Source organism: Guillardia theta, assembly GCF_000315625.1.
Source record: "Guillardia theta CCMP2712 unplaced genomic scaffold GUITHscaffold_22, whole genome shotgun sequence".
Classification (NCBI taxonomy): domain Eukaryota; class Cryptophyceae; order Pyrenomonadales; family Geminigeraceae; genus Guillardia; species Guillardia theta.
This window is the reverse complement of record NW_005434652.1, coordinates 594,530-605,575: the sequence shown is the minus strand read 5'-3', so window position 1 is coordinate 605,575 and position 11,046 is coordinate 594,530. Positions and strand designations below refer to the sequence as shown.

The window sequence follows — 11,046 nt, the reverse complement described above, 5'->3', positions numbered from 1 at the left end:
CCCCCCCTGCCGCAATGAATTCAAGACCCCAGGACTCAGAGCATGTGAAACCGAGCGCCTTCCAATACCTCCGCAGAGCCGGGGACCGCATCTTTGCCTCCAACGACGAAACGAATCCCACCAGCAGCAAGCCGATGGATCAAATTCCCGAGTTTCTCAGCCCGGGTGTGCGGTTGAAGCTTGGAGGGGATGCTGACAGGTACATGTTTGCTCCCAACGCAACCAACGGGCCATCCGCTAGAAACTTCTCCATTCTCAATGTGTCGCTGCCCTCCACTCCTAGTCGGTTTGTGATGGCAGGCGCTTCCAACGCTTCAGGTGAGGTGGATGAAGACTCCAAGTCCAAGCTCCGACGGGTTCAACAAGTCGCAGCAGCAATAGAGCAAGGGCTCAAAGAGCAGAGAGATCAACTGCAGCACCAGCTTGACCTCTCCGCACAGAGGGAAGCACTATTGCAAGCGAGGATCTCCCAGCTACAAGAGCGAATGGTGCTAGAAGAGTCTGTGTGGATAGAATTGAAGAGCAACCCTCGCACAAGCCCCGAGGCTCTTGCTCTAAAGTTGAGGAGAGCACGAGAAGCTCTGCGGTGAGTTGAGGACTCTCCTATCTGGAGCACTCTCATCTAGTCATTCAGGTGGGCTGAACGAGCAGAAGCTGATGAACGACAGCAGAGAATGGCAGCAGAGGCGTTGGTGTCCCAGCTGAAAGCCGAAAGAGACTCTGCGAATTTGCAGCTCATGCAGGTGAGAAGAGGGTGAGGTACTTGGAGTCGTTGACATGTTGGAAGATGAGGGATCACTTGGATAGTCTTCAGAAAGAGCGAGTGAACAACGTGTCCATCATTGATTCATCTTCGATCTTACATCCTCATTCCTTCAATTCTCAGCTCGCTGAAAGAGCCGATCAGCTCCGAGAGCAGGGGAGCCCAGAAGAAAGATTGAGCCAGGAGGGGAGAAAGAGACGCCAAGACGGGAGGAAGAGACTGGAGTCTGCTTTGAAGAACTTTCAGGTGGATGTCAGCTTCTTTATTGAGTAGACGAATGATCTGACTTGAGCAAGCAGACAAGACAAGCTCATCGGCAACTCAACTTGTCAGACTCATGGAGAAACGACGAGAACTCGAATGCGTCCGACCCTCAAGAGCCGCGGCAAGGACAGAGAGATAGCTTCTCTCCGGTCTCCCCCATCCCTGATCCAAAGCGATCGCTTCACAGGTCCTACCAGGATGCAGGAGAGCAGGAGAGCATAATGAGCAGACCGGGGCTGCACAAACGCGGGTACTCGTGGGATGTGGGCACTGGAGACCGACTTCTGTCAAGGCTGGACGAACCAGGGAGAGACAAGCAAGGGCATGCTGCTAGCCTTACGACTCGAGCACTACAAGACCCTCAGGCTAATCCCAGCGCATCGACAAACTCGCGAGAAAGACAAGAGGAGGACTGCTTTGCAGGGCATGTGTCTTCATCTGGAAGCTCGGATGGAAGCAAATCTTCGTCCTCAGAACTGAAGGTTGGCGCGCCTGTGAATAAGCTTTCAATCTCTCCTTCTACTGAGCAAGAGCGTTGGAAACCCAAGGGGATGTCGGCGAATGGTTCGGCAAGATTCTCTCTGCTGGGTCATGCCGGTCATAGCGGTTGTGCAGAGAATGGGAGCTGGTGGAAGGGTGTTGGAGGGGAGGAAGATGTCTCGGAGTGTGAAGAGCACGTCACAGCAGCAGGAACGATCACCTACACAAACAACGAGGATGCTCCGACAAACGAGGACGACACGGCTCCTTCCGTCAGCAACTCCTCATCCAGCAATGACAGCAGCCAAGACTGTCTGCCGGACCCTCCGCAGCCAGCAGAGCAGATTAACGATTTGGGAGGGCTGGCACGCGAGAGAAGTAAAGGCGAAGTTCAGGGTGAGGACAACTATGGGAAGACAATGATGCGATCCTCCACGCCCCCCTCGTCTTATGGGCAACTTCTCTGCTCCCTTCCAGAAGCCAAACCTGTGCTTGACTTTCCTATTTCTCTTGACTCGACTTCTTCTCCTCCCTCGTCGGCTCGAGCTCTATGGAGGATGGGCTCCAATCGCGGGCTTGTCAATCCAGTCTGGAGCACAGAATCTGAGCAGCAAGAGGAAGAGAAGCAGGTGGGCTCGGGGGATCCAGCTCCTCCCTCTAGCACAGACTCGCTCATCCAGGGGCTTCCGACGAACGCATGGCAGCGAGGCTTGCCGCAGGGAGTGAAGTTGCAGCCAGCCAGGGATGGCGACGATGTGGCTCCCTCTCCCTTCCCCTCTACAGGCTCCTCTGTGGGAAACTTTCCTCATCACTTGAGCGCAAGAGACGGAGGAGATCTCTTGCCTAGCGTTAGCTCGCTGGCAAGTTCCACTGGAGGCGGAAGCGATGGACGGGAGGCGTTGCTGAGGTACCCGATGCCTCCTCCTATCATCCAGCCCCAGGGACACATGCTAGAAATATCTCCCTTCCCATCCTCCGCGAGCTTGTCGGGACAATTTGGAAGGATGGCATCTGCCAGTTTGCTTCTTGGTGAGCAACAAGCTCTGAAGCCGCAACCTGCAGCCAACATGGAGATCTCTCCTTTCCCCAGCGCCTCCTCTCTCCTTGTTCCTCAGCTTCATCGCCCTCCCGGTGATGTCATCACGGGGTCTCCCGTCCTCCGACAGGCAGCAGCAGCTCTAGACGCGTCGAAGAGAAGCGAGCACGAGACAAGAGAAGCAAGCTCGCCGCACTCGCCACTGATCCTAGGTGACATCGAGAGGAACTTGACAAAAACTCACGTCTCCTCAGGAGCACAGCAGACGCACGAGCAGGTCATGGAAGAGGTGTCCTTGTTCTTTCTGTATCCAGCTGACGAGCGCCAACAGGCTGAAGCCGTTCCCAGCTGTCCTCCCCATGCTGAGAGCGAAGCTGCTGGCGACTCGAACGGTCGCATGGCATCCTTACCTGCAGGATCAGCAGCTGGAGGAGAGCAGAGCTCGCAGTCGCTTATCGGCACCATGATCGCGCTGCTCGCAGCAGACGAGCCGTTGCGGGATCGGGAGCTTCAGACGATCTTGACGGCCGTGGAGGAGCTCATCATGCGTTATGCTTCTTCTGCTGGCAGCGGAGAGGTGGAGGGGCGTGAGGTTCTTTCCCCTACGAGCGTGGAGGCGCTTGTGCGTGTGCTGTGCGGAGAGGGAGCAGGGTCGCGCTCGAATTTTGCGAGGCAGGTGGTGAGAAACTTGGCGTTCATAGCAGCGGACGTTGCAGGGCGGGAAGCGATCGTGCAGCAGCTGCAGTCCCAGCATGCTGCTCTGCATATCATCTCCAAGATGTTGAGCGAGGAAAGCAACCCGTCGGACGAGGGCAGCAGCATCCACTTGTAAGTCTCCGCCTGCTCCTCCGCCGTCTGATCGCTCCCCAGCCACCTTCTGATGCTCATTGGGAACCTGCTGATCAACTCGACGGGGAGGAAGCTCATCCTGGCCCAGTTGTTGCTTTCACTTGTCTCACCATGCCTGACCAGCTGCTTGCAGGGGAGGAATGGTTCAGCAGCTCTTGAGATTCTTGTGGTTCGATGAGATCAAGTACGTCAAGACCCTTCGCTTCACAACAGGTGGCCTCTTCCTCTCCTTCTCTTCGCACTCTTGCTTGCTTCGCCGCGCATACTCCTTGCATCGTCTTCTACCTTCTGTCGTCGCCTTCGCTCCTGCTGATCCTCTGCAGGGGCGCTGCGCAGCTTGGCAGCGGACGCGTGGGGCAGGGAGCTGATCAGCAACGGAGGATACATCTACAGGTAGAAGGCGAGGAAGCGGCTAGGTCTAACTTCCATCCAGCGCGTCGCAGCTCAGCGATCGGCTGCAAGAGCTTCGCTTCTCCAGGTTCACCTCCTACTCCTTGAGCTCTCTAACGCCTCTAACAGCGACGTGAACACTGTGCGCTACGTAAACGCGCTGGTCAAGAGACTGGAAGGGAAAAGCTGAGCAGTGAGGCGATGCAAGTGTATTCATTATGTTCTACTTCTCCTTGTAGGGGAGACATGTCTAAAGTCCCCACTGCTCAGCCTGGCGTTGGCGTGTAAGAACCCCCGACCAGCAGGAGGTTCGTCCGACTGAAGCGGACGGTCATCATGCTCGTCGACCTCGTATGCAACACCTTCATGCCTCTGTCAGTTGCATCAACCATTCAGTGCTCCTGACCTTTATCTGCCTCGCCATGGCGTCGCTTCCGCTGCTCTCCACCGGCAACTTTACTGGAGGGAAGTCAGTGTCGCTCTCAAACTCGCACCCTTACCCTTGGACTGATTCGCCTGCGTCATGTCCCACAGGCGGACTGTACAATCCTGACCTCCAGAAGCGAGGAGGCTCCCTTCCCCACAGCTAAACTCTGCCGACAGGACGCCTCCTTCGTGACCAGGCAACTCGAAAATGCACTTGCTGCTCGCCATGTCCCAGACCAGAAGCTCACCGCTGTCTGAGCCAGAGGCCAGCAACTTCCCGCACGGGGAGATGGCCAAGCAGGAGATAGGCGATCGATGACCCTTGAAGAGCCGAACGCACTCGCCATGCGTGATGTCCCATAGCCTGCACGTCTTGTCGACAGAGCCGGTGGCTACATAATTGCAGTTGGGATGGAAGACAACGTGATCGACAGACGACAAGTGACCTGCAAGAATTCTCAACGGGTAGATGTGGTCAGTGCTCCAAATGCGCGCGGTCCTGTCATGTGATGCTGTCGCGAAGTAATGTCCCAGAGGACTCCACGCGACGTCCCAAACGGGAAAGTTGTGACCCCTGTATGTGACGAGGTTTTGACCCGAAGACGCTTGCCAGAGCCGGACTGATTTGTCTTCCGAGCACGAGAGGATGTAGCGATTGTCGGGACTGATCGACGTGGAGTAGATTGGTCCCGAGTGTCCTACAAGAACGGAGTCTTGCATAAGGGGACTACCATTGCGCAGCGCATCTGCTGCACTCTTGTCTTGCACGTCTCTCTCAGTCGTGGTGCCCGCTCTCCATACCTTGATCCGCGAGTCTGACATCCCAGCAGCGACTATTGAAGCATCATGTGAAATATTCATGCAAGTGAGCGCGTCACGGCAATTGAATAGTGTGTAGCAGCAGATTGAAGGCAGTGCGCCTTTGGAGACATTCACCCTTTTCTTCAAGTCCGACAAAATCCGAGCTTCCATCTCATCGCTCAACTGAGGTAATTCTTCAACACCTTGGGCCTCACTCTTTGAAGGATCCTCTTGTTCATCTTGCTCCATGGCGTCCCCAGTGTTGCTTCTAGATTCCTGCATGGCGTCCCCAGTGTTGCTTCTAGATTCCTGCATGGCGGCTCGAGCTCGTCTTGATTCTCTGCGAACGATGCTCTCCTCGGCCACTTCAGCCCACCTCAACGGCTTCCTCTTCACTCCGATCATGGCGGAATCAGCCTCTTCGCATTGCTTCAACCTCATTTGAGGTGCGATATCATGGACTGTAGAACCATAAATGATTATATCAATGTACTGATTAATCAGTCTAACAAGAATGTTCAATCTGCGATTGTGCAGAAATTCTGTAAGCAGCTTATCTGATTCATGACACAGATAGACCTTGGCCTTTGCAGTCTGCATATACTTGATTGCGATTGGATTGGTATCCAAGGTTGATCCATCCAGTATGTTACCCAGACATGTGATTTCCTCGGCATGTTCTGGTTCATGCTCATGTCTGCAATGCGCAAGCAAATCTCTTGCTTCTGCCGTATACTGCTTAGACATCAAATCGAGGTAGCAATGTACAAACAAGGGATAAAGAAGCTCAGCCAGTTCATTTTTCAAGTCTTCCAACAACTTCAAGATCCATTCTCTCAATTCAACATAGCATTCTTCATATCTCAAGGCCCTTGTGTCTTCCATTCCCCATTGCAAAATATAATTTCTGATACAGAAGTCGTTCTCAAGACCTCTTCGAAAGGCAAATTCTTCTAGCGGCTCATTTCCATTGAGTTCGGCTTCTTTCTTGAAAGCCTCTTCAACTTCCTTGTAACCCTTTTTGTTGAGCCAAGCAAGCACAATCTTTCTCAGCTCCGTCTCGCGTTTCAGACTAGCGTCCAGGCCATCAGACATGTTTACGTTTGAATGTAGCAAACTTGGTATCTCAAAAAGATGCAGTTTGCCACATCACAATCAAGGCAGTTGATCACGCAATCAAATGACGGACCCTAAACCTATAATGGAACGCAAATCGTCACACTTCATTCATGCAAACGTCCTTGATCTGAGTGTCTAATCAAGTGAATGAATCCAACAACTGCTACGTCTGATTCCCTTCATTCCCACCTGTTCCTCCATTCGACCCTCCTCTTTAGGATCACTAGACTCCCTTCCCTTTGTCATATCCCAACTTTCATTCCTTCTCTCTGGTACCCATCGCTTCTCTTCTCTTTCCCTTGCCTTTGCTTCCCACCTCTCTAATCACTTTCTAAGCTGCTCTCTTCTCCTTTGCCCTGCCCTGCCCTCTACATTTCTCTTCTCGTCCCTTCCCGTCTCGTCTCCCACTTATGCGTTTGTTGCTCTCTTCTTTTTGCCTCTCCTCTCCTCTCTCCTCGCCTCGCCTCTTATCCTTCTACTTCCGTATCCTTTGCCCTGCTCTGCTCTCTCCCCTCTCCTCCGTAATACACCTCTGCCTTCCTCTGCTCTCCTCTGATCTCCTATCCTGTAGTCGCTTTGTCTCCCCCTCTCTCCTTCTCTTATCTCCCCCTTGTTTTCCCTCTCCTCTCCCTCCCTCTCCTCTTCGTCCCTCTCCTCTTCGTCCCTCTCCTCTCCCTCCTTCTCCTCTTCGTCCCTTCCTCCAGACATGGCTTCGCGCGCGCACTGACCGTTACAGAATGGTACAAGGAAAACTGGTTGTAACGTTTTAACGGTTTTAAAAACTTGTAAAATGTTATAAGCAGGCGGAGAATGGGGGGAGGTGCAGCAATCGACGAGGTAGAGGCGATGGTGGTAGAGGCGATGGTGGTAGAGGGAGGGGATAGCCAGGAGCAATGGGAAGAGGAGGCAGTGTCTGAGGAGTGAGAAAAGTCAGAGCAGGCACCAGAGTGATGTGAAAAGGCGCGAGAGGATTGAGGTATGTCGAAATCCAAAAAGGCACAAGGCATTCACCTTTGCATCTTCTCCAGCCGGAGTATTGCGATGCGATCATGGCACAGAAAATTATGAGATTCAATGTCCTAGGCAGAAAAATGTATGCGTAGAAAGATGTTTTCGAAGTCTCCATTGAGTCCAGCGCATCAGAGTCAGGTTGTTACGGATGATAGATCAAGATGGAAAAATGAAAAAAAGGGAGGAAAACATTAACGCTGGATGATTATGGTAGACATTCAGCTACTGACTCTGATGGTGATAGCAGATAACCTGATACTGAGTCTGATGCCCTTAGCGGCTTGAGGAGAACTTACGAACTGATTGCCTGCGGCTACAATAGTATGCAGGGATGGAAACGAGCATCGCGGTGAAGGGAACATGTGAACAGGAGAACATGGTGGCCACGTGAAGGGCTGGAGTATGGAGCAGGCACATGATACGAGATGAGAGGTGTCAACGGCAGGACATTTCTCTCCTTGGCGATACTTGTGGAACTAACTGATTTGACCCACGTCGATGGGTTCTTGTCCAGCATCCACGTACGGGAACCCCGCACACGTCTGCAAGGGTCTCCTCCTCCCTGCTGGAAAGTCAACCTGCGGCCCAGGTCGCGCGTGTGCATGACAGCAGTCTCTGATGTCGACGCGACGCCGGCAGCCAGTCAGTCAGCTGGAGGCGACGAGCGAGAGCCTGTGGGAGACCTGGAGCAGATCTGTTCGCCGATGCACGTGCAGATCAAGACCAAGATAGAGGCTGCAGACATGTCGAAAGACATCGGATCCATCGGCCTCCTCCGCCTTCCCTTGCAGACTAAGAGTCAGCTCGACTTCCATGTGTTTCTCAACGACACCATCAAGAAGCCCTCGCACGCCGGTTGGGTTTCCCTCGACTCCGGCGATGCTGATCGCGCGTCGCAGTTCTCGGTGCTGGGGAACATGCGGTATGAGAAGCCAGGCTTCCTGCAGATCCTTCCTCCTGTCGCCGACGAGACCATGCAGAGGCTCTGGATGACTGGGTTCGGCCTCGCACGTCCAGGCTCTGTGGTGGGAGTCGACGTGAGAGGGCGAGACGCGACGAGGAAGTGCAGCACGGAATTCCTATGGCCAAACGCTGTGGAGCATGTGGCAGCCGACGAGTTCAAGGGCCTGGATGAAGCTTGTATCCTCGTTGCCGACGGCTTCCTGGTGCCTGGCAAGAACGATGGCTCTGTGACAATCGTCAAGGATCCGGGAGGCCCGAATGAAGTCGCCTACAGGTTGACAGAGAGCAAGAAGTCATGGTTCTATCACCGTGCTGTTCCTCTTCACTTTGGCTCTGCTAGGGGAGTTCTGACAGCTCGAGCGAGGAAGCCGATCCTGCCGTTCCAGGAGGCGGAGGGAGAGCTGGTGTGGCTGGAGCAGCCTGACACTGTGAACCCCTTTGCGGAATGGAACCTGCCATGGAGGGAAGTGATCCTTGCGGAGGGGCCGGACGTGATGTTCGAGGTGGTTGACCTGGACCCCGAGGATGACACGGTGGAGGTGGTGGCGGCTGAGTTCTTCCGGCAGCGCTTGAGCTTCTTCTCGCTCAGGTGGGACGAGACTTGCAAGTCGCCCAAGGTGGTGCAGACGGAGCTGATTGACGACAAGCTCGGTCAGGCGTACAGTGTAGTGGCAGCAGACCTGGAGGGCCCCAACTCCCACCTGCTCGTCACAACCCACGAGGATCTAACGGCTGAGGTCAGCGAAGGCTCGTCGCTCCTTCCATGGCGAAGCTCCAAGTGGTCCTACCGCGTGAATATCCCTCCTCCCAGGGACCTTGAGGTGGACGATGAGCAGGAGGTGAAGGGAGGCTCCTTGTTTGCCTATCGGATACCCGTCAACTGGAAGCGGAGTCGAGAGAGGAGCTCGAGCTTCAACACCAACGACCTCGTCGCCATGTTCCAGCGACTGGATGTGGACAACTCAGGTGACGGAAGGAGGAGGAGGATGGTGGCAGTGACAAGAGAGCAGGGAGCATCGACATTCAAGACCTGACGAGCGCGCTGAAGACGTGAGGGACCTGCTGGCTGTGAGGTGGATTGAAGTATCGTCTGCAGGATGCAGTTGGAGGTGCGGGACTACGACATTCAGGCGATGCTGAAGGTGAGCCGAGAAGAACAGGAAGATATGGAAGGTCGCGGAGTGGTAGAGGAGAGAAGCTGCAGAGGTAGACGAGAGAAGCTGTATCAACTAGATGGCGCGAAGGGTGCGATGGCAGAGGAGAAGGCAGGGAGTAAAATGGAAGCGAGAGGTCGACAGGGAAGGGAAGGCGTGAGAGGGGGCAGATGAAGGGCCCATGGACACGACGGGAGAGTCTGAAGGAGAAGGTAATGGAATTGAGCAGGAGGTCGACTGGGATGGGAGCGGACAGATCGAGTTTTCCGAGTTTCAGCGACTTTGCCAAGAGCTCGACGAGCAACGTAAGAGGTGGGAGGAGACGAGATAGGGGATGACGTGGGGCAGGTCGGAGCAATCCTTTGCAGATCATCGGGAACGCCCTCAAGAACTTTGAGAACGCGGGTGGGGGAGAGGCGGAGCATTTCTCGCCTCTTAGCTTGTTTGCAGTCTCGAGGATGCAAGGGGAGGAAGAGAAGGTGCTTGATGACGAAGACTTGAAGGTTTTGAATTTCTGTCGCCTCCTTCGCTCATCTGCCGCTGTCAGAAGCTCATCCCTGAGATATTCCGATCCATCGACATCGATCGATCGGGTTGCTTCCGCTTGCTTCTATCCCATTAGGTCCAGCACTGCAGCATCTGAATGCGTTTGAGCGCAGGCGGAGTCGACATGATTAGCATCCGAAACGCGTTTGACACCTTCAAGTGCGTGAAGTTGATGTCTCCTGCTCCTTCGTCCTTTCACTAAGCCCCTACAGCATCGAGTGCTCCGACGTCGAGCTCGCCAACTTGTTCATCGAGGCGGATACGGATGGAAACGGTGAGGCGCAAGCAGCTGACCAGTCGCATGACTCGCGACATGCTGCAGGCCTGCTGGACGTTGACGAGTTTCAACGGCTGATGCGTCGGTTTTACCGCGAAGTTCAAGTGCATCGCAAGGACCTCTGGCTCAACGTCTTGCAGATTCTCGAATCGGCTTTCGCTAAGGTGCGAAGGGAGGAGGAGGAGGAGGAGGAGGAGTGTGGGGAGGTTGTCGAGGAGATGGGAGCGAGTAAGGCTCTTGTGAGCAGGGAGTTGGGTCAGGAGGGAGCGAGAAGCTTGTCTGGCGACGCACGACCATCTCATCAGGTTTCATGGTCAAGCGCGTGGGCATCAACCCGGGAGCTCCGGGCTTCGTCTATCCGTTTCATCCGCACGAGTCGCTGCGGCAGCAAGGTGACGGGGCGCAGGCAGTCCCTCAAGTTCTTCTGAACCCCCGCAGGTCTTCCACCCCATCTCTTTGTCGCCGGCGACTGCGCAGACGCAGCCTACATCTTCCGCCCGGTCAAGAAACGCGGAGGAGGCACGAGCTCAGGCCGGGAGCTTGCCTTCCAGTACCAGCTGCTCGCAACTTTCGGCTTCGAAGGAACCGTCGGGTCGCTAGCGGTCGCGAGGGTCGACACATTACAAAGCGTCGATGATGGGTAAGCCCGCCTCCCCCCCCACCTCACCTGGCCTCTCCCTCCAACTCACGTACAACTCTCCACCTTCCTTCTCCACCTGCCCATCACTCGCCATCCTCCCCTCCTCCCCGTCTTGCTTTCCTCATCTTCAGCCTATCACGCGATCCCTCAGGTGGGTCAAATTTTTCATCCCAGTCTACGAGTCCGATCGAGTCTTCATGTTCAAGTACGGGGAACCTCCGTCATTGGGGTACACGCCCGACGATGAGTGGTAACATGAAATGCGTGACAAAGACGGGATGACATCTCTCTGTAAATGATACAACAAGGACAGACGTTGAATCTGCT

The 11,046-nt window shown here is 54.7% G+C and overlaps 3 protein-coding genes across 3 annotated transcripts; 2 read left to right on the top strand and 1 right to left on the bottom strand.

Annotated features, from left to right (window-relative positions):
- Positions 1–14: 14 nt before the first annotated feature.
- On the top strand, positions 15–3,972 carry GUITHDRAFT_105973 (hypothetical protein; the record flags this gene model as incomplete). The annotated part of the gene is made up of 9 exons (XM_005835288.1): positions 15–586; positions 635–743; positions 788–1,009; positions 1,063–3,371; positions 3,414–3,479; positions 3,526–3,605; positions 3,716–3,785; positions 3,826–3,870; positions 3,912–3,972. The coding sequence occupies 9 exons, from the start codon at positions 15–17 to the stop codon at positions 3,970–3,972; spliced, it is 3,534 nt and encodes a 1,177-aa protein (XP_005835345.1).
- A 97-nt stretch (positions 3,973–4,069) lies between these two features.
- On the bottom strand, positions 4,070–5,933 carry GUITHDRAFT_39635 (hypothetical protein; the record flags this gene model as incomplete). Its single annotated transcript, XM_005835287.1, has 2 exons — positions 4,070–4,154; positions 4,243–5,933. Coding segments are annotated over 2 exons (1,776 nt in total), but the record flags the coding sequence as incomplete, so codon positions are not given.
- Positions 5,934–7,564: 1,631 nt separating this feature from the next.
- GUITHDRAFT_162473 (hypothetical protein) lies at positions 7,565–11,028 on the top strand (the record flags this gene model as incomplete). Its single annotated transcript, XM_005835286.1, has 12 exons — positions 7,565–9,068; positions 9,113–9,152; positions 9,199–9,244; positions 9,486–9,561; positions 9,605–9,759; positions 9,804–9,849; positions 9,916–9,961; positions 10,015–10,076; positions 10,125–10,334; positions 10,385–10,471; positions 10,518–10,719; positions 10,871–11,028. 12 exons carry the CDS (start codon positions 7,565–7,567, stop codon positions 10,971–10,973), a joined length of 2,577 nt encoding a protein of 858 aa, XP_005835343.1. The 3' UTR covers positions 10,974–11,028.
- Between the last annotated feature and the right edge of the window lie 18 nt (positions 11,029–11,046).